Source organism: Gymnoscopelus braueri (assembly GCF_963280865.1).
Source record: "Gymnoscopelus braueri genome assembly, chromosome: 5".
Classification (NCBI taxonomy): Eukaryota; Metazoa; Chordata; class Actinopteri; order Myctophiformes; family Myctophidae; genus Gymnoscopelus; species Gymnoscopelus braueri.
This window is the reverse complement of record NC_137606.1, coordinates 20731646-20758487: the sequence shown is the minus strand read 5'-3', so window position 1 is coordinate 20758487 and position 26842 is coordinate 20731646. Positions and strand designations below refer to the sequence as shown.

General features: G+C 41.6%; 2 protein-coding genes across 5 annotated transcripts in view; one reads left to right on the top strand and one right to left on the bottom strand.

Annotated features, from left to right (window-relative positions):
* The window catches only part of LOC308085604 (SPRY domain-containing SOCS box protein 4-like), a 121673-nt gene that overhangs the window by 83946 nt on the left and 10885 nt on the right, over positions 1–26842 (bottom strand). For 2 of the 4 annotated variants that reach the window (XR_013933191.1, XM_080428820.1), the window contains exon 2: positions 7588–7679. The gene's annotated coding sequence lies outside the window, so the exon portion shown is untranslated. Of the gene's footprint in view, positions 1–754; positions 972–7587; positions 7680–26842 lie in introns of those variants that run through there. The other 2 variants (XM_080428822.1, XM_080428821.1) reach the window with 2 other exon arrangements.
* LOC308085608 (uncharacterized protein) lies at positions 18263–22268 on the top strand. The gene is made up of 5 exons (XM_080428826.1): positions 18263–18380; positions 19269–19397; positions 19872–19954; positions 20493–20693; positions 21839–22268. Exons 1-4 carry the CDS (start codon positions 18278–18280, stop codon positions 20673–20675), a joined length of 498 nt encoding a protein of 165 aa, XP_080284952.1. The 5' UTR covers positions 18263–18277; the 3' UTR covers positions 20676–20693; positions 21839–22268.

Genomic DNA, 26842 nt, shown 5'->3' with positions numbered 1-26842 from the left:
AGGCCCCTCTTCACATGCAGGTTCTTACAGGACAAAAATAAATCATTAAACAATAATTTAAAGGTCCCCTCAGTCATAATCGTTACGAAGATAGCACATGATAAATGACACTCTTTCAAAAGCCTTTCGTTTAATTTAATTGTAGTTGTTCCTTGATGTCTCCATAGTTGTGGTGATACATGGTTCCCATATCAACTGGTTGATATGGGAACAGTTGGTTAGCTTTCATTGCCGACTGAAATCACGTGTGTATACAGTAATTGACACACCCACAGAAAATGGCAGCCTTCATAAGTGTTGGGACGACAGAAATACAATCTAAAAGATTTCTGAGGCATATAACGGCACTGTTTAGGTTTTTGAATATGGTTACTATAATTACACATATGAATATCATAACTATATATCAGATTACACATTACCTATACATTTGGTAAAGTTAAAGTTTAAGACCTTTGAGTGGACCTTAAATAAAAAGCCCTCTTAGTTACACAGCTGGGAAAAAGCTGTAGCTCGCACACACACTGTTGAACTGTGGAATTCTCAGTATGACAAACAGTACCACAGTCTTCACCAAAAAAAGAAGAGGAGAAGGAGGGGGAAGAGAGAGTGTGAGAGAGACAGAGAGAAAGAGAGAGATGCAGAGAGAGAGAGAGAGAGAGAGAGAGAGAGAGAGAGAGAGAGAGAGAGAGAGAGAGAGCATAATCAAGGGCTGAGAGATAGGGAAGTCTGGGAGCCGGGAGAAGAGACATACATGTCTTACCATGAAAGCAGCTCCCCAGACAAGCAGGCAGCTCTAGTCTCTTTCACACAGCGATGTGAACACAAACACAGCAACCAAGTGGAGGAGTAGAACTCTCTAACAGCCTCGTCCAAAACGAGGCGGGAACGCGGAGAGCAGCCTGGAGAGTGCAGGACAGGGGCAGGAGAGACAAAAACGGTGTGTGTGTGTGTGTGTGTGTGTGTGTGTGTGTGTGTGTGTGTGTGTGTGTGTGTGTGTGTGTGTGTGTGTGTGTGTGTGTCTGTGTGTGTGTGTGTGTGTGTGTGTGTGTGTGTGTGTGTGTGTGTGTGTGTCTGTGTGAGTGTGATTGCGTGTCGGTGAGTTCCTGTTCGTGACGCGAGGACGGGGAAACAGCCTGGCTCTAGTCCCCCAGCTGAGGTAGGAAAACAACCGCTGGAGAGAGGGAAGAGAAGAAAAGATAGACACAGAGAGAGAGAACGAGAGAGAGAGAGAGGGGGAGGGCAGAGTGAGTGAGGCGCATGCTGAAAGTCTTTCCCAAGGATTACAAAAACCACCCACTCTCGCTCTACGCTTCCAGAGAAACGAGAGGAGGAGTGAGCGACAGAAGGAGAGAAAGCAAGCATGCACACGCTCTCTTGAATGTGCATGAACGTGAATGTTGAATCTGCAGATTCACAGCTCACTGAGGGGGCTCATAACTGCCCTCTTTTCTCCGCTGCCTTGGACTGAGACAAGGGGAGAAGAAGTGACAGAAAGAGGAAGGTGAGGGCCTGGACACAGACAGCCCTTTAGTGTGGTCATATTTAAAGAAAGCATTGCTATGTCAAAAACAGTTGATACCTTGCGTCACCAAGCCATAACCTGGAGTGTGACTTATTTGGGTGCTACAGGTGCCTCGCAGATAGCAGTGGTTCCAACCAAGTTAGCATTTAAAAAAACACATCTACAGTCTATGAAGGCACATTGCAACTAATGGCACAATTTGCTGGAAATAGATATTCTTTTGCCAGCAATAGTGCCTTTCCACACATAGTCTATTAAAGATGGTACTCCTGTTTTTAATATCATAAGCTCGGTTATTATGACAGTACACTTCAACCCGCCTTCTCACAAGCCCTTTTCTCCATATACATCCCTCCGTGGCTCTGCCACCATCCCCCCCTCTCCTCTTTCCAACCATCTATCTCTGCTTCTTCCCCTCTCATCTTTCTCTCCTGGGAGACAGAGAGCCCTCCCCCTCCGCCACCCCCTCCACACACACACACACACACACACACACACACACCCACACACAGCATTCCTCTCCACCGGCTTGCACCGCTCTCCTTCTTGATAGGGACACACACTGCATTCCACATACCTACAAAAACACAATATCGCTCCTGAATTAAGTCAAGCAAGAAAAACAGGCTTCAGCTTTCACTGTGCCAGTAAAAACAAAACGGAAAAAACAAAACTGCACACTCACCACTTTCAGAATGCATTGAAACAGCCCCGCCCACACTGTAAGCCGCTGCCTGCCAGCCACTGGGCAGCCTTGTTTTGACGTGGCCTGGTGTTTGGATAGGCCAGCACAGCGGGAAGCTAAATGACCTCAGTACAGAACAAAGGAGCAGGTCAGAGCCACACACACTCATAAAATGAGGTCTACTGTGTGTCTGTGTTTTCATGGCTGCATTCATATCGTTTTTGTGTAGAAGACGTGAATGAAGAAGGGAGAAGAGGGATGTGCTCTCTGACTCCAGCAGCGGGAAGTACAAAAGCCACTCATGTATTGTACAAAAGCCACTCATGCAGGAGATCACAGAGGGATACACACATACCGTGTCTGTGTGCCCCCTGCTCAAGAAGATAGTCAAGCCAACGATAGACTGCCCATAAGCATAAGAGCAGCACTGAAGAGACACCATCCTCAGTTTTTTGCGAATACCTTGAGAACACAAATGCCTATGCTCTAATTTGATTTCCTATTTTTTGTTCAGCGTTTAATACATTGCAACCTTATCTGCTTTTAGAGAAACTGAAGAATAGGTGTTAATACTACCCTGATTAGATGTAAGTTTAGGTTTTATGCTTTTTTAACTAACAGGACACAGCAAGTAAGATTAGCAATACAATGTTGTGTGGCATCACTTACACACAGGAAAGTACACCAATAGTTATATTATATAATTTGCTGATTTTGAGCCTCCTCAAGGTCATGGACCTTCAATGTACCACAATGAGACCTTCATCAAGAGGTGTGACAACAACCATCTCCTTCTAAATATGACTTAAACACAGTAGTTGATTCTTGACCAGAGGCAAGTGACTGACCATGAGCCAGTGGTCATAAAAAAACAGATTCAGGTGTCCTCAGATAGTGGGCACACACAAGCTTCTTTGCTGGAAAACACACATTGATATACTGTGTAATAGAGTCATTTCTAAAGGCTTCTGCACTTTGTGTCCGTATTTGTCATGTATCCATTTATATTATCCGTCATCCGATAAAAAAGTATTTCCTGAATCCACAGATAGGCTATTCAGGGCAGCCTGCAACATACAGACAAGATGGTGGAGGAAAAACATAGAAAATCGAACCTGATCCGAAGTCTTGACTTGTCAAATGTTTCAGAGGCAGTGTGTAAACGTGATTGACACAACGTGAGGTCGGATTCATTTTTTCATGTGCGACAATTTGTACTCAGTGTGTAAGAGCCTTAAGGAAATTGAGCCTGTATGGAGTGAACAGGCGGATCATGATGTTCTACCGGACAATCCTAGAGTGCATCATTAGATACAGAATTACAGCATAGTTTGGCAATGTAACAGTGCAACTGAAAAGCACTGCAGGCTTTCCAGTATGCACAAAATAGCTTTAAAAGGTAATAGGTAAGAAAGACTATGAGCCCATAAAGTGTAAATCAAACCGCTTGAAGCCATTCTTTGTTCCAGCCTACATCAAGCTGCCCAACTCTAATGCTAAATCTTAGGGCAACATGCAATAAATACGCTATGTTTTAAGCCATCATTTGTCACAGTTAGTCAAATGTCTCTTTTTTTGTCTCCGCCAGGCCGAACTAGGCAGAGGAAGAAATGCCACTTGAAAATCAGCATCATGGTGGCGCTTTAATAGGCTGATTCGCGTTTTACCTATAACTGCACCGATCTGCGTAAAACTTGTATGCACACTCCCTAGTAGAGGCCAAGGAAAAACGTCTTTTTACGTCATTTTATCAAAACATCACGCAAATCGGTACACGTGATCTTTATAGTCAAGTGATCAAGACGGATCTGTCAGATTTTTCATATTCCATCCTGATTGGCTAACATTGGCATCTAAAGTTTGCAGGAGTGGCCCATTTTGAACAAAATACCTCAAATCATGAACGCAGCGTCCCATTGCTGTGAAACGTTGCACACACATTCCCACTACGTTGAGGAACAAATGCTACCATTTTCACATTGCCCAATTATTTTGTCCAAACATCACGCAAATCCGTACACATTATCTCTATGGTCATGTGATCAAGACAGATGTGTTTTTCCTATTCCATCCTGATTGGTGAATTCCGAAGATTTCTGACCCAGAGAATAACCCACAGAATAACCTACCTGACCTGGCGGAGACCTGTGCTCTGAGGAGCACCTTTCCTAGTGTTTATGTGAAGCAACTGTCTTGCATTGTGTCAAATGTGTTGTATGTTGTGATGGTTTTTTTTTTCCATCACTGTGCCCAAAACAAATGTGTCTCTCTCAAAACTTTAAAGTAAAGTCACAACAAGCCATAAATCAGAAAATTTAACCAACTCAGCTTTAGAAATGAAATCTGTTTCATCAATCTTTCACTCTCTCTCCCTCTCTCTGTCTCATACAAACAGGAGTTTACGATGCAGGGATCAAAGAGTCTGACCAGCAAAGGTGGTGGTGGGTGAAGTTCCCGGTCAATAATAGACCATTTGCCCAAATTACTTCCTTCTCCACAGACACACGCACAGAAGATAAGAGCACTCGGCCACACAGACCCAGCATCTCCATTTACATTGGAGTAAAATGTGTCTGCCGCCTCCAGAGGTAGAAAACAGGTCTATCGATGAGTTAAGATTCCAGCTGTAAAACACCTTTTCTGAACAATGTCATTTAATCATGTACTGTGAAAACGGCCATAAGCTAAACACTGAAACTTGCGTCAATGTTCAATAATATGAGGAACTACCTCTGTCACCATGTCTGTCAGAGCCAGTAGCTAAGTATTTGGCAAGGCTCTTTATATCATACTAAAATATTTAGTATGCATTTAGTACACAATAGTTAGTAACATTTTGTGATTGACACTTTGTGGGGGACTAGTCTCTTGTCTTGCCCTTGTTGGAGTACAACTTGAAATATTTGATGTTCAAATGTTATCAGTTTGTAGCATGGTCTCCTGACATTCTTAGACAGGGAGTCAGAAGCCTGGTAGCACCAGTTCATTATATTTTTATTTGAGCATAGCTACCGCATGAGCCTGGAAAATTGGCATTAGAGGCTATTGGCTGCTTTTCTCTGACTCCGTGTCATACCATCAGAAGAATGCACATGCAGGTTCACAAACAGTCACACTCACACACATTGAATCTACGGTCTTATCTCATGTAGTCAGGCAGTCAGAGATCTCTGCATACTGATATGTCTGGTGACATCTAAATTCAATGTAGGGGCTAAAACTGGGTGGCAACAATTTTGTTATTTAAAAAATAAAAGCATGGCAGAACCAATGCAAAGACTTTAGGGCGGTCCTTCATATGAGGATGCCATCCGGTTTGGTTTCCAAATCAGTACATACACGCCGCTGTTCTAGCCCATATATAGAATTTAGATTTCTCCAGATAAATCAGTAGGCAGAGATCTACGATCGGCTACGCAAGACTACCCATGGACCCATCACACATTCGTAAGCGATTATAAATGCATATGAGCTTGAACCAAAAATAATTCCTGGCATTCTTCAGCAGTGGCCCCTCAAATACATGTAAAAATCTGTTATTATCCAGGTCATCACAATAACTACAGGCACTGACAGTGTTTTCTTCTGATTTATTAGGCGTAACAATATACAGGCTGACAGGGAAATCAAAGACCTTGAGTGGGGTCACTGAGTTCATTCTAACTAGATAGATCTAGATATGAAAATCATGGTTGTAGGGCTGCCATGTTCACCTGGAGTCAGTGTGCCTCACTCACACGCACACACACGCACGCACACGCACGCACGCACGCGCGCGCGCACACACACACACACACACACACACACACACACACACAATGAGCTTCTTGTTGCACTGAGCCAGTGGTTAGTAGAAGTAGCACTACTGGAAGTGCAACAGGCTTACGTGTACTGTATGTGGTGTCCTGGTTTTCCTGAGTTTGAACCAGTCGTGCACACAAAGACATCTGTTATAGCCTTTACATGAATCACACACAATAGCTAATCATAAAGATCAGTGAAGGAGAGATTATAACCGTCCGTGATGTTTCCTCTTGTGCATTGTGTTCAACTCAGTCTCACTCCATCCATTATACAGAATACAGTGCTGTCAGTATGTAGCCTTCATATTGCCACTGCTATCTTTTATACTGATTGATGAATTCGATTTTACGGTCATAAAACCACAACATTGTATCAACACATGGGCATCGGAGCTATAATATATTTTTTAAATTAGTAGTTTAGCTCCCCCACCCCTCCCCACCCAGCTACTTCACTATGATTTTACCATGTTAAACATCAGTGCATTCCGTCTATCCACTCTGTGGTCTTTTCAGAGCATTTTTTGGTCAATCAGCGTTTTTTTGGTAGTCGATCTCTTGGTTTTATACGTGTGCTCCCCCAGACAACATGGGCATACAGAGGAAGAAAGTCATCACATGTAGTATTCTTCTGCCAACTAACAGCCATGATCCCTTGTAATGGCCAGGATTCCATGTTGTGACAAATAAAAGCCTGGTTGTCCCAAAACTGGCCGACAAATTGTTTGCAGTAACCATTATTTCTGTCACTCAAGACACTAACTCTGAAAAGAGCGCTCAGCTCACATGCATATAGGTTTGCTTGTACATAAAGTTGTAGAGTCCCAATGGACTTCCCAACACGCGTCGAGCCACACACAGATACTTATTTTAACCCTAAACCTAACACAGTTAGGAACCGGGTTACATACAGTATGTATGGTGATTAATGTTGTTGGTTTATGTTCATTTAACCATTGTTTGTCATTATGAAACCATATGGTCGATAGGGGTGGCTGGCAGCAAGTACATTGGGCACTTCTAGTAGGTCCTCCATTGCACATCACTACTATCTTGTGTGCAATAGCTTCCACAAGTTGAAACCTTGGCCAACGCTTGTGTAAGCTTTCTCAGCTGCATTTGGGCTGAGCCCTGCTGAAATATTCAGCACCAGCACCAGCTCCATTTCACTGCAGGTAAATGCGAAATAGTCTGATCAGGTTTCCCAGCATTAGGTCATAGAATTGAGGCCAATCATTGAAATGTCTCATTAGCCACTCAATCAGTCATCGGCATCAAGAATAAACCATTTGCTTCATTGGCCAGCTATTTCATTGTCATTTTCAAACATAGGCAAGCCACGTCTCTGTGGCTGCTATCCATTCCATCTCTGTTGAATAGAAAACCATCATTCAATCAATCACCACATATATCAGCTCACAATGTCCCCCATTATGGCCACCTTTGCAGTTCGAATGAAGTTGGAATGACCAATAAAAGAAAGAACAAAACCTCAAACATACAATGGAGGCAGTGTTGAAGTATCAAATGAATAGTGCATGAGACAGGTTGGCTGTGTGGAGCAGCGAGCTCACCTGTTAATCCATCTGAGAGCTGGAGTCCTGATAAAAATGCATCTCTGCCAGTCCAACAAGTCACAGGTCAGTGCCCAAGTTGCGCCCACTTCCTGTAAAGATATATCAAAAGCAACAGGGTGAGAGTTACATGAAGACATGTGGAGAGGGAGATTTAATTTGAAGGTTGGGTTTTTTTAATAGCCATGATAATGTGTATCTATGTGTATGCTATGGTTTTCTCAACCATTTACCTAAAATATCTTGTCATAATGCTTTGTTTATAGGAACAAGGGGTAGGCCTAAGTAACGAGGATATCAAAGTTAGAAAGTTGGGCACATGGTGGGTGCATGGTGATGAGCTGAAACACTAACACTCACTGGCAGAACCACAGGTCATGATCTCTGATAGCGCATACTGAATTATAAATGTAGAGGACGTTGGTTGAAAGCATGCTGAGTGAAGTTTCATGGGCACAGGTTCAGTTCAGGCCAAACTTCAAGGTAAGTCGAACAAGCGAGGACAAGGATTGCGAGAGAAAAAGAAGAAAGCTTGAAGAATGGGGAAGACCTCTGCTCTTATGAGTATTCATGAGGTGTTGCAATCTTAATGTTCATCAAATGTTAAGTCCACAGCTCTTCAAACATTTATGAAGCATGAATGAACGCCCAGCTGGCCTTTTGACGGTTAAATTGTCCATCAAACCGAAGAGGAACCGATTAAACAATTTTGTGGGCTTCACTTATGTTGTACCTTTGACATCCGTGAAAAATGCATTCATTTGAAACACACGCTTTTGTTTATAATCTATTTTATGCCATTTATTTACTCAAAAAACTCTCTCATATCCGATACTTAATTAAGCCGTTACAAAACACACACTTCATTTATTTGGATTCTGTGACCGCCGAAAGTACAAACTACGGGCCGTGGTTTGGACAAAAACGGCTCAGTCCATTTATACTGATGGATGTAAAATGTATCAATGTCTGGTTAAAATACCAATACAGTTTAATGCCTCCACAGCCAGTCCCTCCATCCTTCCCTGGGTGGAGGGAGCTGTAGCGGAAGAGTTCATACATCTGCTGCGTCTCCAGATGTTGCAACTTGGGACACTTGTATAAATTAGCAGAGATGTCAGCACTGATTAATACTGCAGGCTGGTTCTCACCCCTCCACAAGAGGACTCACCTATATGTTAATTATACTCAAATGAGTAAATGCCGCAGAATATTGCCAAGTAAAAACATTGCCACAGAAAAGGAGTACTGGGTGGGCGTAGAGCAGTTTTGACCACAACATGGTAGTAAAATGAATTGTTGTTAATGGTGCCTTGTGAAATCTGATGCTCATTTAATGAAATGCCGAGCGGCAAAGTCTCAGCATCAGCTCAAAGTCTCCAGGAGGTATTAAGGTGATGACCACAGTACGTTTTCATTTTAGTATAGTTTTATAACGCAAACAATCTCTGTGACACAAGCATACTAGCAGGCCTGAAAGCGCACCTTGACCATTCAGGTCAAGGTGAAATCCACAACAAATCTTAAGGTGAACTTCGATCTTCATGGAGGCTTAATTATGGAGGACTGGATAGAGCAATGTCTTAAAAAGAGGGACACTCAGAGCTGGAGAAAGATGAGATTGATGAACTTGGGCGGGGAAGAAATGAAGCACACACCGTTATGGGCCATCGAATGCTTTGATGGTGTCATCGAGTTTGAATCAGACTACTGGTGTCTCACATTTCTCTCCTCTCTCTCTGCTATTAGTTTCCTGTCTCTACACGCTCCTATCTAAGAAATATAGTATAATACAGTGCAGAAGAAATAACATAAAAAAAGTATTTAAATAAACAAAAGTCTGAAGCCGAATCCATGTTCATATTTATTTTTATCCATGTAAATTTTCATCTGCAACTTCTTTAAGATTCATAGCAACATCTCCATGGCAACCTAAGTCTCTTTATTGAGCTGTATGTAGCCTTGACACTTAACATAAAACGCTATGGTTGTAATAGGAAGTGCCGTAGGCCAGGAAGATAAAAATAAATAAATAAATAAAGCCCAGACCGATGTGAGTACGACTGGCATTTTCATCCAATTATATTATTTTGAACTTGGCCTGAGGCTTGGTGGATTGAAGCTATTGAACATGGACATGTGCCCCGGGGGCTGGACGCATAGTCAACTATGGAACATTTCACAATGCCCTTGCCTCAGGCCTACAAAGTCATCACTGCTAATCCAGTCCCTGATCGTGTGTTCCATGACTGACAAGGCAACAGGATGGAACAGCTTGCATTTACACTGAAGACTTCTTCTTATTCTATATCTGCCACTCTCCTCGCCACCTGTCTCTCCTCTCGCTTCCGACACAGCTCTCAGGTCCATCCCCTTGTTACTGAGCCAATGTTAGAATGGAGTGGGCCGCTCGGGTCAAGGTGGCCCTGACTGAGACGTGAATCGAATAGCCACACTCTCTACGCACGGCCATTTGAGAGGTTTGATTGATCACTGAAGAGACTATGTCACTAGTACTAGCATAGGTCATACAAAACCTAAAAGAAATGAGAAAAAAAGAGCCTCGGCTCGAAACGAAATGAGTGTGCGGGTTTATTCTTTTTCTACTAGCATAGGTCATAAAATAAAAAAAGTATAAAAAAAGTATAGATTCAGGAACAGTGCTCACTTATAGGTAAGCCTCAAAGAGTCCCTCTTAAAAGGCAGGGTCTCTTATCAAATAGAATTTCTCAAGAGGAGGAACACCAAGTTTTATTTCCCTGTGGAAATCCACTATATAGATCATATTGTCTTTTTCTGTCTCGGGTGTAAACCTTGTATGTCCAAAACAGTTACATTTCAGGAAATGGAAAAACTAATTCTCAGTTCCAAATAGATCCAATGTAGTTATTTAGTCAGAAGCTCTTGTTAATGCTTTCCATTGATTAAAATAGAGAAAAGTGCCCTTCTGGCGCTTGGCTCCTACGTGAAAGCCCCCTTCCACCAGACACTGCCGGACCTCCTCCCAACTGTCCACATCACCTTTCGAGTGTAATGTACTGTATATTTATTTTGTATAATTTTATAGATGTAGGCAGCAATGTTCTTTTGTTTCTGAAAAGCAGAAGTTATTAAAGGATGTGATATGAATGCAGAATGTTATTTATGAAAACAAAGTTATTACAAACATTTGTTTGTAATAACATTTGTCACTTATTGACAGAGCCCTTATAAACAATGTTGTCAGTTAGTCCCTAGCCATCTCCCACAATAAAAATGTACGGTAAAGGGAATTCTCTTGCTTTTCACCAAAAGGTTTCAGCGGTCCAACCATCGTCCGACGGAACATCATATGTGATTGGTCTAACACTCGATGGGCTAGTGAAATTGTTTTATTTCCGATATCTGCCAGCAACAAACCATGTACTGTTTTGAACAGTAAATGGTAAATAGTAAACAGTGTCTCATCTGTGTCATTATACATAATAACTTAGTTACTTGATTGCATTAAGCATGGATGTAAATATCTACAGTTACAGTAGGTAATTATCCTTTGTTGCAGCTGAATGCAATTGTTATTATATAGCCTAATTGACTGTGCAGAAACTAGGAATGGCTATCAATGTTTTGTTGGATGTAATGAGGTGGGAATGTGTGGTTTTCTTTCAAGAAACGTATGGGTTCAAATTGACACACTGACACAATGGTGGCATCGTTCATCTTGATTCATTCATTGAGATACATCTTTTTAAATACATTCTCCAATAATGCCTCCTTCCAATAAAGGTCTGGTACCCTCTGCAGTTCAAGCAAATAAAGGCCCTGGACACTATTTGAGGAAATACAGGGATTAGATATTCACTGCTATTTAAAGTAGTGCGTAAATGATACCTGTGCACAGGTATTTATTATTATTATTATTATTATTATTATTATTATTAAACAAACATGTCCATGTGGGTAAAATCCTCACCCTTGCCATTTGAACCACAGCTGCCAATTAAAAAGGCCAATCTGCACAGAGATTGAGGCACAGCTTCAATTTAACTCCAACACAGCTGGATTAATTAACCACTTAAGCCCTTTTTTCAAAAATAGAAAATCTACAAATTGGACATGCCCAAAATAGGTACACAAGGTTGAAAGAGGTTGACAAATTGTGACAAATTGGCTGCATAATTGCCAATACCTACGATCGGTACGTTGTCGAAAACGTCAAATAATGGCCACTATATTGGCCAAATCAATATTTCTGTCTGACTTTGCAAGAAGTGGTTTGGTTGGTTTGATATGCAGCGAAGGGGGAGTAGTGCAGATTTTAATGATTTGACATCTTTAATGATGGTTGGAGGGGAGAAAGGGTGAACCATTAGTCACTAGGAACCACAGGAGACACAATAGCCTCTCTTTCCCTTTCTGTCCAATCAACCCTCTCTCCTCAATCTCCATCTCTCACTCTCAATCCTCCAAAACATTCCCAGGAAGCCAATCGGCAATCACATCCCTTGGAGAATTTGAGCGGTATATGAGCCCTGGCTGAATAGAGCGTCCGTAGGCTCAGTCATTAAATCGTATTCTAAAGAGGCTCGCGTCACGGCAATGTGGAGCACAGATAAATCACCTAGCCAGGAGCCTTGGGTGCATCGCTCCCTCTCCCACCCTCCTCTATTCACCCTCCATGTGCAACCCCCAGAGCTAAAAGCTGTAAATTAGCTCCAAAAATACACAGCGCCAAGTGCAGCCACACCTCCAGACATGGTGTCATCCCCAGAGCAGTGGAGCAGACGCTCTGAAACTCTGAGCACAAAACATTGCAGCCTGCGCCCAACAATCCATCTACAGCTAGTAAATAGGTCTGCAGCATAATACACAATTGGCTCCACAATGGAGAGGTCCCCACCGAAGTATGACGCTCAAGCAAAATAGCCATCCTGTAAATATGGTCAATGACTGTTTCCTGACTTGTTTGTTGCATTTATCTGTAGGGCCACTATGGAAGTCTTGGGATTGAGGTTGTATTGATGTTTATTCACATCAATTTTCAATCATCCCACATGGATCACGACACCCCATGTGTTGCTACGTTTCATTACAAGAGTGCCACTTAATTAAATACACAAATGCCGGGGACTTGACCAAATGTTAACACAGGCTCACTGCCTATTCAAATTTCATGTGGAACAGACTGTGGATATTCCATTAACAAAGCCCCTGAGACTGATGCAGAATTTGGGTTAAGCTTGGGCAAACACACAAAGACAGAACAACGTACTGCTGGGTAGGCTATGTTGCCCACAATATCTTATTGTTCGATTATCTCTTTTTCCCTACAGGGCAGGAATGTGGCTCATTCTGTTCAGTGCAAAGTCAAACTAGTTTCGTATTATCAAGGGAAGACATAATTAACCCATTTGCCGTTTATAAGCACTTGAATTATAGGACCAGAACCAGATAGACATGGCAAATACTTGTTTTGGCTCCGCATTCACCTATCTACCTATTATGTTGTCATCGCTTTTTTTCTATTTGCTGCCTTAAGTGCAGTCAATAAGAGGACATTTGCTTTTATCTCATATACACAAAAAGTATTTATTGGCACAGAAAAGGACTAACAATCCCTTTTAGGCTCAAAGTGTATCAGATTTAAAAAAACACCTACCAGATGGGACCAAACCACAGTCATCCTGGCATCAGTTTTTTCCCACTGACTCAGCTGTATTGATTGATCAATCTGCTTCCCTCAGATCGAGAGTCAGGTAAAAGTTATTTGTAAACTGGCAGCATGCCTGCCTTGCCTCAATTGGAAACACAACTGATGAAGAATACAGATAAAACGATACAGTGAGTCTCTTTAGAGAGCATGAGGCAAGACACAGAGGCTCATTCCTCCACGTGGTAACTGGTGATGGGGGGCGTGGTGCAATGGCTATGATCAGATTCAGAAATTACTTTGCGAGTGCACTGCATGTAGTAGGCCATCTGATGATTCTGATGACACTAAGCCTAATTGGATAACATGTTAGCAGTTTCAAAGTGCCATGTCACTTCAGTAGCTAAATTGGCTCAACGTGATCAAGTCTTGCCCGAAGCTGTGTACGCCCCCCTGTGAAAAAAATAGTCATTAGCCGCGGCCATACGCAGCTTGTCTCCTGTTAGATAATTTATAGGTCGCTTGGCTCAGGCAATTGACTCAAGTCTTGATTAAAAGTGTAAAACTAAATTCTGAAGGGGGCGAGGACGGAAGCTACCGTGACAAAGTGTCAGTTCCATTTTTGTATGCCTTTGATCCCCCCTCCCCCAAACGCCCCAGGACTGCTCTGCGTCATAAAGGCAAACCTCAGGAGATCTTAACTGCTGAGAAGGACGGGCAACTGTCACTCAGCATACGGCTGGATCACAATGTTTAATACTGGAATTAAGTATTAAACTAGGACTAAGAGTCAAAAATAAATACTGAAGAATGTTTCTTCAGTATTTATTTATTTTAGTGAACATGAATTGGTCTTTCATAACACATGTCAGCCTCCCAAAGAAATAACAGCATGAGGTATTTTTGCTTGTGACTCGCTGCTGTGAGCAAAGATCCCTATGCTGCTGAAGCTGTGGCAAGCTGGGGACTCAGCAAGCAACAGAGCTGTGGAACGTCATCGAAGCAATGGACTCACTGTAGCACACAACACCGAACACAGAAGACAATTCAATTATTCATGCTGGTGCTGTGGGTGCCTAACAATGGCTTAACACAGGGGAAAGCTGAAAGTGGAACTAGGTAGGGGTGTGTGCGTGTGTGCTCGCACGCATGAACACGCACACATGTGAGAGCATGCTAAATGCTAAATGTCAGTGGACGGTGGAGAGCACATTTTCTATCTCAGCATTTCTGTCAGCTACACTGTGATGATTTACAAGCTGTGTGTGCAGATATGCAGCATTATCTATCTAGTCCTTCAGGTCTGGGACAAGTGTTCCACTTCCTGGACCTGGGATAAGGGTGGGTTGGGTCTAATGTCCTGATCAGGCTAGTATTTATTATACAAGTTTCAAGTAATGTCTGCTCTATCAGCTAGTAGAGTGGAGAGACAAGACAAGGGGGTAGAGAGAGAGGGGATGACATATGACACCAATTGTGAGAAGCATTTAAACACACGCAGGACTTTGTGATTAGGCATTTAAGGTCAGCACACCAACTGGTTGAATCAACATCCTGGCTGGGTTACGTTGAATCTCAGTTTATCACATACCCAGGCTGTATTTGCGATGGATGAGGGGGGTGATAAGAAAGACAGAGGTAAAAATAACAGATAACAGATATCAGCCCAAGGGATTATAACATAGCAGTAGCTGATCAATCAGCACAAGCAAAAAGTTCCATTGCGATGAACTGTCAGTTAGCGACCTTGGTTACCAGGGTTACTGTATTGATCAGGGTATTTTCTCAGTCTTTTTGACTAAATAAGGTTATGGATATGTGATAAACCAATGATCACCCAGACATTCGTCATAGCCCTCGGTAACCAACCTCATGCAATGACAAACGCCCATAGTTGATTTTCTATACAATGACCTCAGACTAACGGCAAGACTATGTACGTAGCCACTCATCACACTGTGCTTAACCCTCAGGGCTTTTAAAGGGTCTGCGTTTCCTGACCTAATGGAAACTCATTGACCGAGACCGCTGGTAATTTGTGTTTAAGCTGTAAAAGTGAAGTGGCCGCATGTACCTGTATGTATACAAGTTAAACTATAGTAAATGCTTTAGATTGTCTTGTAGAGTATTTCTCAGTTATGTTCTCACGAACACTTGGTTTTAAAAAATTCAGCATGAAATTTTTAAAAAGGCTTTTATCAAGACATTTCTTTTTTAAGCATTATTAACAAGGTCTTAAGTGTTTGTGAATATTAATTTAATTTAAGTATATGAAAATATTGCTATAGCCTCGCAATGGTAAAAAAAATTAAAGATTTTTGGTTTATTGAAAGCATGACTGTTAAGATAATTTTATTTAATGACAGTTTAACACCTTTTTTGAACATATTTTCAAAAACGTGTCCATAAAAATCTCATTACCGCAACAGTCTGAAAACGTCAAGACCATTAGGAAAGCTAATAATTTTGCCCAAAAAAAGTATGGATTATTAACAGTCATGCACAGTTACCCTGCTGAAAAAACCAGCACAGACCAGCTTATGGTGGTTGCTGGTTTTAGCTGGTTTTAGCTGGTATTAGCTGGTCTTAGCTGGTCTTAAGCTGGTTTAGATGGCATACCAGGCTGGACAAGCTGGTCAGGCTGGTCAGGCTGGTTTGCCAGTGTAGTTGGTTAGCTGGTCACTAAGCTGGATTCTGCTGGTCTTTGCTGGTCAGCCAGCTGGCTGGCTGGACTGACCAGCAAAGCCAAGCTGGTAGCTGGTCTTTGCTGGTCAAATGGGTGGACTGCCCAGCAAAGACCAGCTTACCAGCTAGACTTAGCTGGTCAGATGGCTGGACACTGGACAGACCAGCAAAGACCAGCTTAGCAGCTGGTCAAGTTTGGTTAGATCCCGATCCAACATGTGGATCGGGACTCCCAGGGGGGTCCCCACGTGATTTGGGGGTGGTCCCCACCCAGATGACAGTGAAGTGATCATTTAAGGACCTTTAAGACCTTTTTAGTACCTAAAAAAACCCCACCATTACTGCATCAAAAGTAATCAACAAACTATACTATAAAAAAATGTCAAACATTGGCCAAATTGTCTAACAATAATAATAATATAAGAAAACATTTTGAAAATAGCAGATCTACAAGCTCACAACACCTTCCTTGCGAGGCGTTGTGAGCTTGAAGATCTGCTATTTTCACAATAGAGTCAAACTAAACGTAATGCATCAACTCCTACATTCCAAGTGCTTTAAGGGTGGGGGGTCCCCAGTTCAAATATGATTATTTTGGGACGTCGCGGCCTGAAATGGTTGAGGACCACTGGGTTAGATCACGTGTGTGTTTCCCAAAACAGTGGGTCGGGGCCCATTTGTGGGTCATGTACACATCACGAGGAAAGATCCCTTTTTTTGTTTCCTACAAAAATATATTACTATATTATTTCAAAACATTTCCCACCCAAAAATCTAAAATCTTCATCAATAAAAAAACAAATAAATACAAAATCTAAGAAATTCCATCAATTAATAAAAAAAAGCATGCAGTGAAAATAGCAGATCTACAAGCGTTGTGAGCTTGCAGATCTGCTATTTTAACTAGTTTGGATCCCGGGGAGACATCATACCTGCCATTAGACTGTGAAGATTTTCTTCTGTTACAATTGCCCCCCCCCCCAGTATATACAGTATATTTTATTGTATTGTATTGTATTGTATTGTATTGTATTGTATTGTATTGTATTGTATTGCATTGTATTTTACTTTACATTTCTTGTCCTTTTCTTGTGATGTGACATAAATATTATATTTAATAATAATAATAATAATAATAATAATAATGTATTATTATTATCATGACAACATTCATCCAAACTTATTTACTTAATTTCGCAATTGGCAAATAATATGCTAGTTTGATTCTAAATAACACTTTTTTTTGCTATGGTTACCAAAATGAACAGATCTACAGATCTACATCTTGTCGCAATTTGACGTGTTGTGAGCTTGTACATCTGTTTTTACAGAGAAGCGGGCCCTTTATGGGCCCTGAGCAGTGTTGCCATATCTGCTTATTATAAGTGACTTTGGGCTTGTTTTTCTGTAAAGTTGCTTGTAAATATTAGTGAAATATTTCACTTATTATTTTTGAAAATAGCAGATCTACAAGCTCACAATGTGTTGCAAATGCGACGCACTGTGAGCTTGTAGATCGGCTATTTTCAAATAGGTTTAAATGTCGCTTCTTTTGGGCTTAATTTTTTTCACAGACCTGGCTGCTTATTTCTCTCACAAAATCTGGCAACACTGTCTCAGCAGGCTCGTGACCCTTGAACTACCGCTCGCGATACGCGGGGAGAATGAATGCTATCTGAGTCGAGCTGCCTGCAGGCTGCAGCTCTCACTTCAGTAGAAAGTTTATTGCGTTGCTTTGGATTCATCAAAAATAATTATAAACCGGCTTCAGAGAAGATAAAAGAAAGAAGAAGCGGCGGACATTTTAGGTGAGTGTTGACACACAGAAATACTATTTATGTAGGCGTTTTAGCCTACTATTACTGTATTGATAATTAAGTGCGTAGGCTGCTGTGTTCGAAGTCAATCACAAGTGACTCATGTCATGACCCAACTCTACACATTTAGTTATTTAATTTGTCTTGATAAAGGGATTATGACAATAATTACAATAAATTATAGTGGGAATATACAATATAATTTATACTATAGGCCACTACTGCTTGCCTATGTGCCGCTCAAAACTAAATTCAGAATATGACGTGTGTGTGTGTGTGTGTGTGTGTGTGTGTGTGTGTGTGTGTGTGTGTGTGTGTGTGTGTGTGTGTGGACACACGCTTTCAGTGATGAAGCTACAGAGTGTTTTAATATCCCGTGAACTCTGAACATTAATGATTCCCTTGTCTGTCTGTCTGTCTGTCTGTCTGTCTGTCTGTCTGTCTGTCTGTCTGTCTGTCTGTCTGTCTGTCTGTCTGTCTGTCTGTCTGTGTTTGTGTGTGTGTGTGTGTGTGTGTGTGTTATTATTACACATTTCTTTGGCTGCAGTGGCCAAAATGAATGGTTTGCAGCCCTACTAAAAGAGAAAAAGGAACCCAGAGAGAACCATTATGTGTTATGCCCCCCCCCCCCCCTCCCACAAAGAGAAGAAAACAGTTTGAAGGTAAAGTGATATTGTTTTGTTAAATGTTAAAGTAATCATTGCTTGTTCAGTAACAGGGGTCTCCCAGACTCTCCACCTCTTTAGTAAGCCGAAAATGCATTTCCAGGAATACCAAATTTAACCAATCAGAACTCATACAGGATACAGGATAAATAAGTTACAATTGGAAGTGATGACACAAAGAAGTGGGCATACAAAATTTGAACCCATTTAGACCAGGAACGCATCTGTGTAATTGTTTTGATTTCTTTGGCTAGACCTTTGGCTTCAAAAATAGCAGATCTACAAGCTCATAGCGCGACACCGAGTGGCGCGCTATGAGCATGTAGATCTGCTATTTTTGAAAATCTTTGAATATATATGTTTTAAAGTGAACATTTGTACCTCAAATCTTTTTCCTTTTATGTTCAAAAAACTTTTAGGATTTAGAGAGCATTATTAGAATCGGCCCCAGGTCTTAATGGGTTAAAGCTGCACTATGTAACTTTCCTCTTCTACCCCGCCCGGATTTGAACCCGGTTTCCTGAGCAAGTGCTGTAACCTTTTACCATTGAGCTAATAGAGCCTGCCTGCTTGCTCAGGTGATACATTGAATCTTGACCATCAGATCAAAATTCATGTCAGATCCTGTGTCTAGGTGAGACATGACCTTTGACACTATCTAAATGTCTCAATAGAAGAGCAGGGAGACTAAATACAACCACCCCAATTATATAAGTTATATTGTATTATTTGTATTAACATACTCTAACATACAGATTGTATAAGTTATATTGTATTAATATACTCAACGATACAGGTTGCATAAAATTACATTTTATTCCACTTTAACTTTCTAACAAAAAACATCTTGTTTTATCCAAAATATATTACTTGCACTACCTTTAGACTCTGACTTGTCTGAATACGGTGGAGATGCTGTTGTTCCCCAAGCTATCCACGACGAAATGTCAAGTACAGTCATACCCAGAAGAAGGCCAAAGAGTTGGAGCTGGACCTACAGCATCTTAAAACTAAGTAAGCAATGACTAATGTTAACGAAACAGTTGCATGAGTTTGCTCTTCTCTTTTTGTATATATCGATATGTTGGTTATTTGTTCTCATGTTCTTTTTTACTTAGATCTTGACCACAAATGTTAAAAAACATTATATAGAAAGCATGTTAAATGGAGTGGACAGATGCTAGGCTCATTATTAAACTGGTATCCTACTAAGGCATACATCAATTCAGTTTTTTTTTTTTTTTTTTCCGTACCCTGTTCATGCTTTAAGATGCAACAAATTAGAGATTGCAAAACAGAAACTGGAGGAAGGGCCCCAATATAGCTCTGCAGCAAAGCCTGACATCCCTGCTGCAGATAAGCAAACCAGTGACAGCATAGGTGTGTTTAGACAGTGATACTGTTCTACGGAAAATGGTGACAATGTGTACAATATAAGTACTGTGATACTGCCAAAAGGAGCTTAAATATGATTCTCTACATTTTCAGTTGCAACTTCCTCTGTTTCCTCTTCCCCCGAGTCAGACGATTTGGCATCGACACCTGGGATGTTTGACGGCAACGGTGACAAGGTATTGAAGAAACATACTGTGTAGGACAGTGGTTCTTAAGAGTGGGGTTCCACAGTGTCCCCAGCTAAATAAGAAACAGTTATCATTTAAAAAATAGGCAACGTGTCATGATGCATCGTGAGCTTGTAGATCAGCTATGTTTTGCTATTTTTGAACTATTTTTGAACAGTTTTGCCTATGGCATGAACAAAATAGGGATGCCGGGTGGAAAAGGTTAATTTCACTACTATTTTACCAGCTAGAATGTAATCCAATGACAATGTACTGTATAAGAATTACTTCAACTCTCCCCACCTACAGTATAGACAGTTGTAGAATTCTGTACTAAATGTAATCCAACAATTAACATCTTCTCTATTGGAGGTCCATGGCACCAACTCTTTTCTAAATGGGTCCACATTTGGGGGTCCTTGAAAATGTAATTTCTTTACAGTAAATTCTGTTTGAAGTGGGCCTGCTTTTGTCAAAAATGTGTCTGAAATGTCATGGTAAAATGTTTTTTAATTTCTAAAACATGTGTTGTTTTCTTCTGTTTCAGGTCCAGATTGGCTCTGGTGTGTGGCTCGAAAAGGAGATCTGGAAGATGGTGGCAGCAAACACCAAGGACTCCCTGTTCATGAAGGAGCTTGCTGTTGCCATTTGGGGGACAACAACCCTGAAGACCATGCAGGAGCCTTACAAAGAATGCCCCACTAGCAAGGGGGAGGCCAAACCCCCCTGACCGCAGGACTCAGAAGAGGTATGTTTACTGAGGGGTGGGGGGGTTCATTATGACTTGATCTCATAATTCAATCTGCTCTGTGCATGACTGTAGTTCTCTTTTCCAGAAGGTGGAATTCCCGTTAGCGTTACCTGTTCAGTTTTTCATACCTTCATTTGGTTGTCTCAGCAGCATACTGTTTCAACCAGAAACACATATGGAGATGTTGGTTGTTTCCAATTTATATCTGCTGCCGAGCCAATCAAATGAAGCTATGAAAAACTGATCGGGAAACGGGAATGTCACCTTCTGGAAAAGAGATTATATTAAGCTTATTAATCAATCATAAAAGAAAATACTCTATTGTAATAAAATCGATTTTATGGCTGAAAGAAATGCCGATCTACAAGCTTGCAACTCGTTGGACGTGTTGTGAGCTTGTAGATCAAAAAAGTAATCAATAGAATAATCGCAAGTAGAATAATTGGTAGTGGCAGCCCTACATGCATGTGTGGCAGGGGTAGCTTTTTCCCCCAAATTGTTGTTGTCCATTGTAGCCATCTGACTTATTGCCTGCCCACTGTCCACCCACCTTTTTCATTCAAATGCATGTTTTCTAACTGAACTGAAACACGGGGTTAAAAAAACACTTCACCCCATTTTCAACTCATCTTCATATAATTGGTCCTCACTAATACACATTTTAAGATGGCACCATTTATGTCTACTCACTCTGTGTTTCGTTGATAGGTCGTGGACAGTTTAGAAACCTGCCTACCTTTGACATCATCGGTAGGCAGGTTTGGTCATTTAGAACAACTTTATTTGTTCATTATTAATGCAAGAACAATGGCTTCTACTTCTGCATGCAAACTTTCCAGGTAGAGACACACTGTAGTTTCTATTAGCTTGGAATCTCCATTGGTGATGTCACTGGTAGGCAGGTTTCTGAACTGTCCACATTCCACCAATGAGTGGCAGAACGAGTAGACAGAAATGGTGCCATTGTATAATGAACATTAGCGAGGATCAGTTAGTTATATGAAGATAAGGTTGAAAATGGGTGAAGTTTAAGTTACTTTAAGTTTTTCTCAAAACATCACAATTCATTTAACTCACCCCATGCAGTATATTGCTAATTATATTTGTTTTATTGTTGGGGGTTCTTGTTTGTTTTCTTTCAGACTGTTTCCATTGGTGGCTGCAGGGGCAGAACATTCTCACAAAGAGGAAGGCCATGGACCATGGCCAGGACATCAATAGAAAGGACAAGAAATTGTGTGTCTGTGTAGGGGGGGGTAATGCTTTATAGCGCCACCAGCAGGCCGATTTTTGCAAGACACATTTTTGGCTGCAACTTTACAGATGTTTTCCAAACATCACACACATCGGTATACAGTATCTCCATAGTCATGTAATCAAGACGGATCTGTCCGATTTTTCATATTCTCTCACTCTTTTCCAGTCATTTGAACACTGTGTGTGTGTTAGTGTGTTCCTCAGGTTGAAGTTCATGTATTTATGTGTTTATTTATACATTTATTTGTTATTTAAATGTTGTTTTTGAGGGTTTTTTATAAGTGTTTAATAAATTATTGTTATGTATGAAATTGATACATGATTATTTATGACTTTGTGGATTTTGCTCACTTTTATATAGGCTTCTGTAGGCTACTGTTTTTTAAATATACCACGTGCTGTGGGCACCTGGCTGAAATTCACCATGATCATGCATCCTCTCCAGCAAAGTTGGTCACTGCATATCCAGAATACACCTGAATACACATAAATACCAGATAGCAGCTTAAACCAGCTTAAACCAGCTACCAGCTGAACCATCATAAATACCAGCTACCAGCTTAAACCAGCTAAACCATAAATACCAGCTACCAGCTTAAACCAGCTAAACCATCAAAAATACCAGCTACCAGCTTAAACCATCAAAAATACCAGCTACCAGCTTAAACCAGCTAAACCATCATAAATACCAGCTACCAGCTTAAACCAGCTAAACCATCAAAAATACCAGCTACCAGCTTAAACCAGCTACCAGTTTAAACCAGCAAAACCTACCACCTTAAGCTGGTCAACCACCAAGACCAGCTTAAGGTGTGTTTTGGACGTCCAAAACACACCTTAAGGTGGTCAACCACCAAGACCAGCTAAAACCAGCTGGTCCAGCTTAGGCTGGTCTAAGCTGGTTTTTTCAGCAGGGTACTTAAACTGTGAAATAATATATATTTTTAAATTAACATTTTTAGTAGATTTTGACTGATTTCTCTCATTACCGCAACACCTTTCATAATTTACAACCCAATATTTGAGATATTTCATTGAAACCTGATATGTTTTCAAAATGATATGGCTATCCTGAAAGAACATAACATATAGATTCTGCACATGTATTTAAAAGAAAACTTCTATTTTTCTATGTATTAAATTAACATTAAATTAACACCTGTTGCGGTAATGATACGTGTGTTTCGGAAATGAGGTTGATGATTTCGGTAATGATAATAAGTATACTAAGTCTGAGGTATGGTTAAAACACTATAAAATATAGGTTCTGATTTGTCAATATATCATTATGAACAACCATGCTAAGAGGAATTTGGGCACAGAAAACATACTTGCAATAAGCATGGCAATATAAGCATGAAACAGACAAGTATAAATACAAACATGCAGTACTGACATCATAGTACTGACATCATAGATGATCAACAATGATCAGCCGGAGAATCGGAGCAACAGGAGCTGTATTGCAGTTGCTGTACCGCACTGTCGAAAAGAGAGCTGAGCCAGAAGGCAAAGCTCTTCATATAACGAGCAATCTTCGTTCCTACTCTCACCTATGGTCATGAAGTGTGGGTCATGACCGAAAGAATAAGGTTGCGGATATAAGCGGACAAAATTTGTTTTCTCAGGCGGGTGTCCGGCCTCTCCCTTAGAGATAGGGTGAGAAGTTCAGTTATCTGTGAGAGACTCAGAGTAAAATCGCTCGCTGCTCCTTGACTTGGAGAGGAGCCAGTTTAGGTGGTTCGGGCATTTAGTACGGACACCTCCTGAGCGTCTCCCTAGGGAGGTCCTCGCTGCACGTCCCATTGGGAGGACACCTCCTGGCAGACCAAGGACCAGATTGGGATTTGATCTCCACACTAGCCTTGGAACGCCTCGGGATCCCCCAGGAGGAAATTGCTAATGTTGCTCTGGAAAGGGAAGACCTCTGTTGGAACTGTTACCCTCACGACCTGATTCCGGATAAGTGGTTGAAGATGGATGGATGGATGGATGGATGGATGGACAGACAGACAGACACTGCTAATGTCATAGTACTGAAGTCATAGACTCAGTACTCTGACAATGGGTACTGATGATCTACAAGCTGATAATACATAGCAAACCGAAACATTGTCAGCTTGTCTGTTAGATAAAGCGGATGCCATGTCTTTGTGTCCGTCTGTCTAGCCGGGTTATGTCCGAACGGTCATGTTTGCCATAGATTACTGACGTCATGGACTGGTCTTGAATTACTGCGCAATAATGTGGGCAATGCTGGGTACAATATCGTCAAGGTGATGTCATAGCTGACTTTACATCATATACTGGCTTCAAACTACCCACAATAGAGGTGTGGACATTTATCGATTCTAAGATGCATATTGATGCGGACGTGGACGATTCTCAACGATGCAGGGACATCACATAATCGATAACGTTTATTGTTGATTTTCCAAATACTTCCAGGACCAATGTTGCATTGAACTGTGCTACACAAACTGCTCACAATCGAGAACGTGCACACCATTTAAAGCATAGAATTATAATATCTAGAGGGCGGATTGCCCCGCCCCCAGCTATTCGTTTCAAAGAAATTTCTCAGTGGCCTTTTGAAGCACCCGGAAGTAAGAAATATTGGTTCCATATTGGTTCCATGGGTCCATTCCATTGGTTCGTGGGTCATGACACGTCGTGAGCAGGCGCACAAACAGCAGATGCACAAGCAAAATGCAGAAGTGTTGCAATATCAGATTTGACCACCAGGCCGCTTAACTGTTCTACCGTGGTTCTGGGGGCTTGATTTAAAGTAACAGAAAGAACCGCGTCCATTAACTCTACAGATTTACAACCTCACAATGTGTTGCAATGTAACAAGTTATAAGCTTGTAGACTTGCTATTTTCTGTGAGATCTTTACAGGTTTTGGTTATGTTGGTTTTTTCACTCCGAGTTCAATTAACAAAGCATTTTTCCATATACCGGTACTCATAGTTTTACTTCCTACTCAGTCATGTTTGTGAAATGCCCTAAGAGCTGCTACTGTATTGTAGATTTGTAAGAATCTGGGTGTGACCCTGGACGATCAACTGTCGTTCTCGGCAAACATCGCATCGGTGACACGGTCCTACAGATTCCTCCTCTACAACATCAGGAGGATTCGCCCCTCCCTCACGGAGAAGGCAGCCCAGGTGCTCATCCAGGCTCTCGTCATCTCCCGCCTGGACTACTGCAACTCCCTCCTTGCTGGTGCTCCGGCATCTGCCATCAGACCTCTGGAGTTTGTTCAGAAAGCTGCGGCTTGTCTGGTGTTCAACCGCCCCAAGTTCTCCCACACTACTATCCTTCTCCGTTCTCTACACTGGCTCCCCGTAGCGGCTCGCATCCAGTTTAAAACCCTGGTGCTAGCCTATAGGGCAGTGAAAGGAACAGCTCCTTCTTACCCCCGGGCTATGGTCGATGCTTACACCCCTGCCCGACCACTTCGGTCTGTCACCTCGGGGCGACTGATTGCCTCGTCCTTCAAGGGTCCTTCTGGACGATCTACACAGTCACAACTTTTTTCTGTTCTGGCCCCACAGTGGTGGAATGAACTCCCCACTGATGTCAGGACAGCAGAGTCACTGCCCATCTTTCGCCACAGGCTGAAAACCCACCTCTTCAGGAAACACTACCCTTCCTCTTCGCCTTGCCTACTTGTTGTTAACTAGTGTACGAACTCTTGTTTTATTATTGTATTGTTTTATTGGATCTTGTTTAGCATCTGCTAAATGACTGTAATGTAATGTGTCACACTAGATTTGTCCCTAGCATAACTCGGACAATGTCCGACCGTATGGTCTCAAACTGTACGGAGCCGAATGGCAATTCGGATGGACCAACAGGTTCCGAGGACAGAAAAATCACAAATATCTGTATCTGTTGGCCTAAATAACTAAAACAAATGTTAAAAGCCAGAACACAATAAAATTATCTTAACAGTCATGCTTTCAATAAACCAAAAATCTTTTATTTTTTTTACCATTGCGAGGCTATAGCAATATTTTCATATACTTATTTATATTAGAGCTAGGTTTAGGGTCTGAGAAAGAGGCAGAAATTCCCAGTGTGTTCGGGAGTTTGTATACATCGGTTTCCCAACTTTCCCTGATTGGCCAACCCAAACCGCCAGCTTCATCGCCTCACGTTTGTGGTCCCTGATTGGCCGCATAGCAGTACGTTCCCAATATGCATGGCCCCAAATAGGCTGGCCTAGAATAGTCCTAGAATCTGTATTCAGCATTGGACGGGTTATTGTGTGGTTGAAGGAGGCTCTCTTGAAATAGGTTCCAAAGTGATTCCTTGTACTGTAGATTGTCAGTGTCATATGACAGATTACTTGGCCGGTCTATGACTTCAAATATATGATCAGTACTGTGACATCAGCACTGTGTGCCTGTCGGTACCCAGCATCGACCAGGTTATTGTGCGGGTAGAATAGACACTAGTGGTGTGCCGATATATCGACTCAATTGTATGTTGGGGTGGGCGGTTATCTGTATGCCTGCATTATGCCCAAATATGGACGTGTCCGATTTCAGGGGGATCAGCCTTGTTAGGCAACAGTTCACATCAGACAGACAGAGAGAAGGATAGAGAGAGGGGCAGATAGGGAGAGGAAGGGAGAGAGTTGGGGAAAGAGGGAAAGGGTTGTTGTGTGTGACGCCAGACCAGAGGTCACTCATCGAAAGAGAGAGGGAGGGAGGGAGGGATAGGTAGGGGGAGATTCCATTAACAGTAATTATAATGCATAACTCAAATGATTAAAATGTATTGTATGAAGAATTAAAAGACACTATGATCCTTGCAAAAGTCAGTGAGTGTCCAACAATTATGAAGTATAATGTTACTTGACATGTCATTATAAATGGC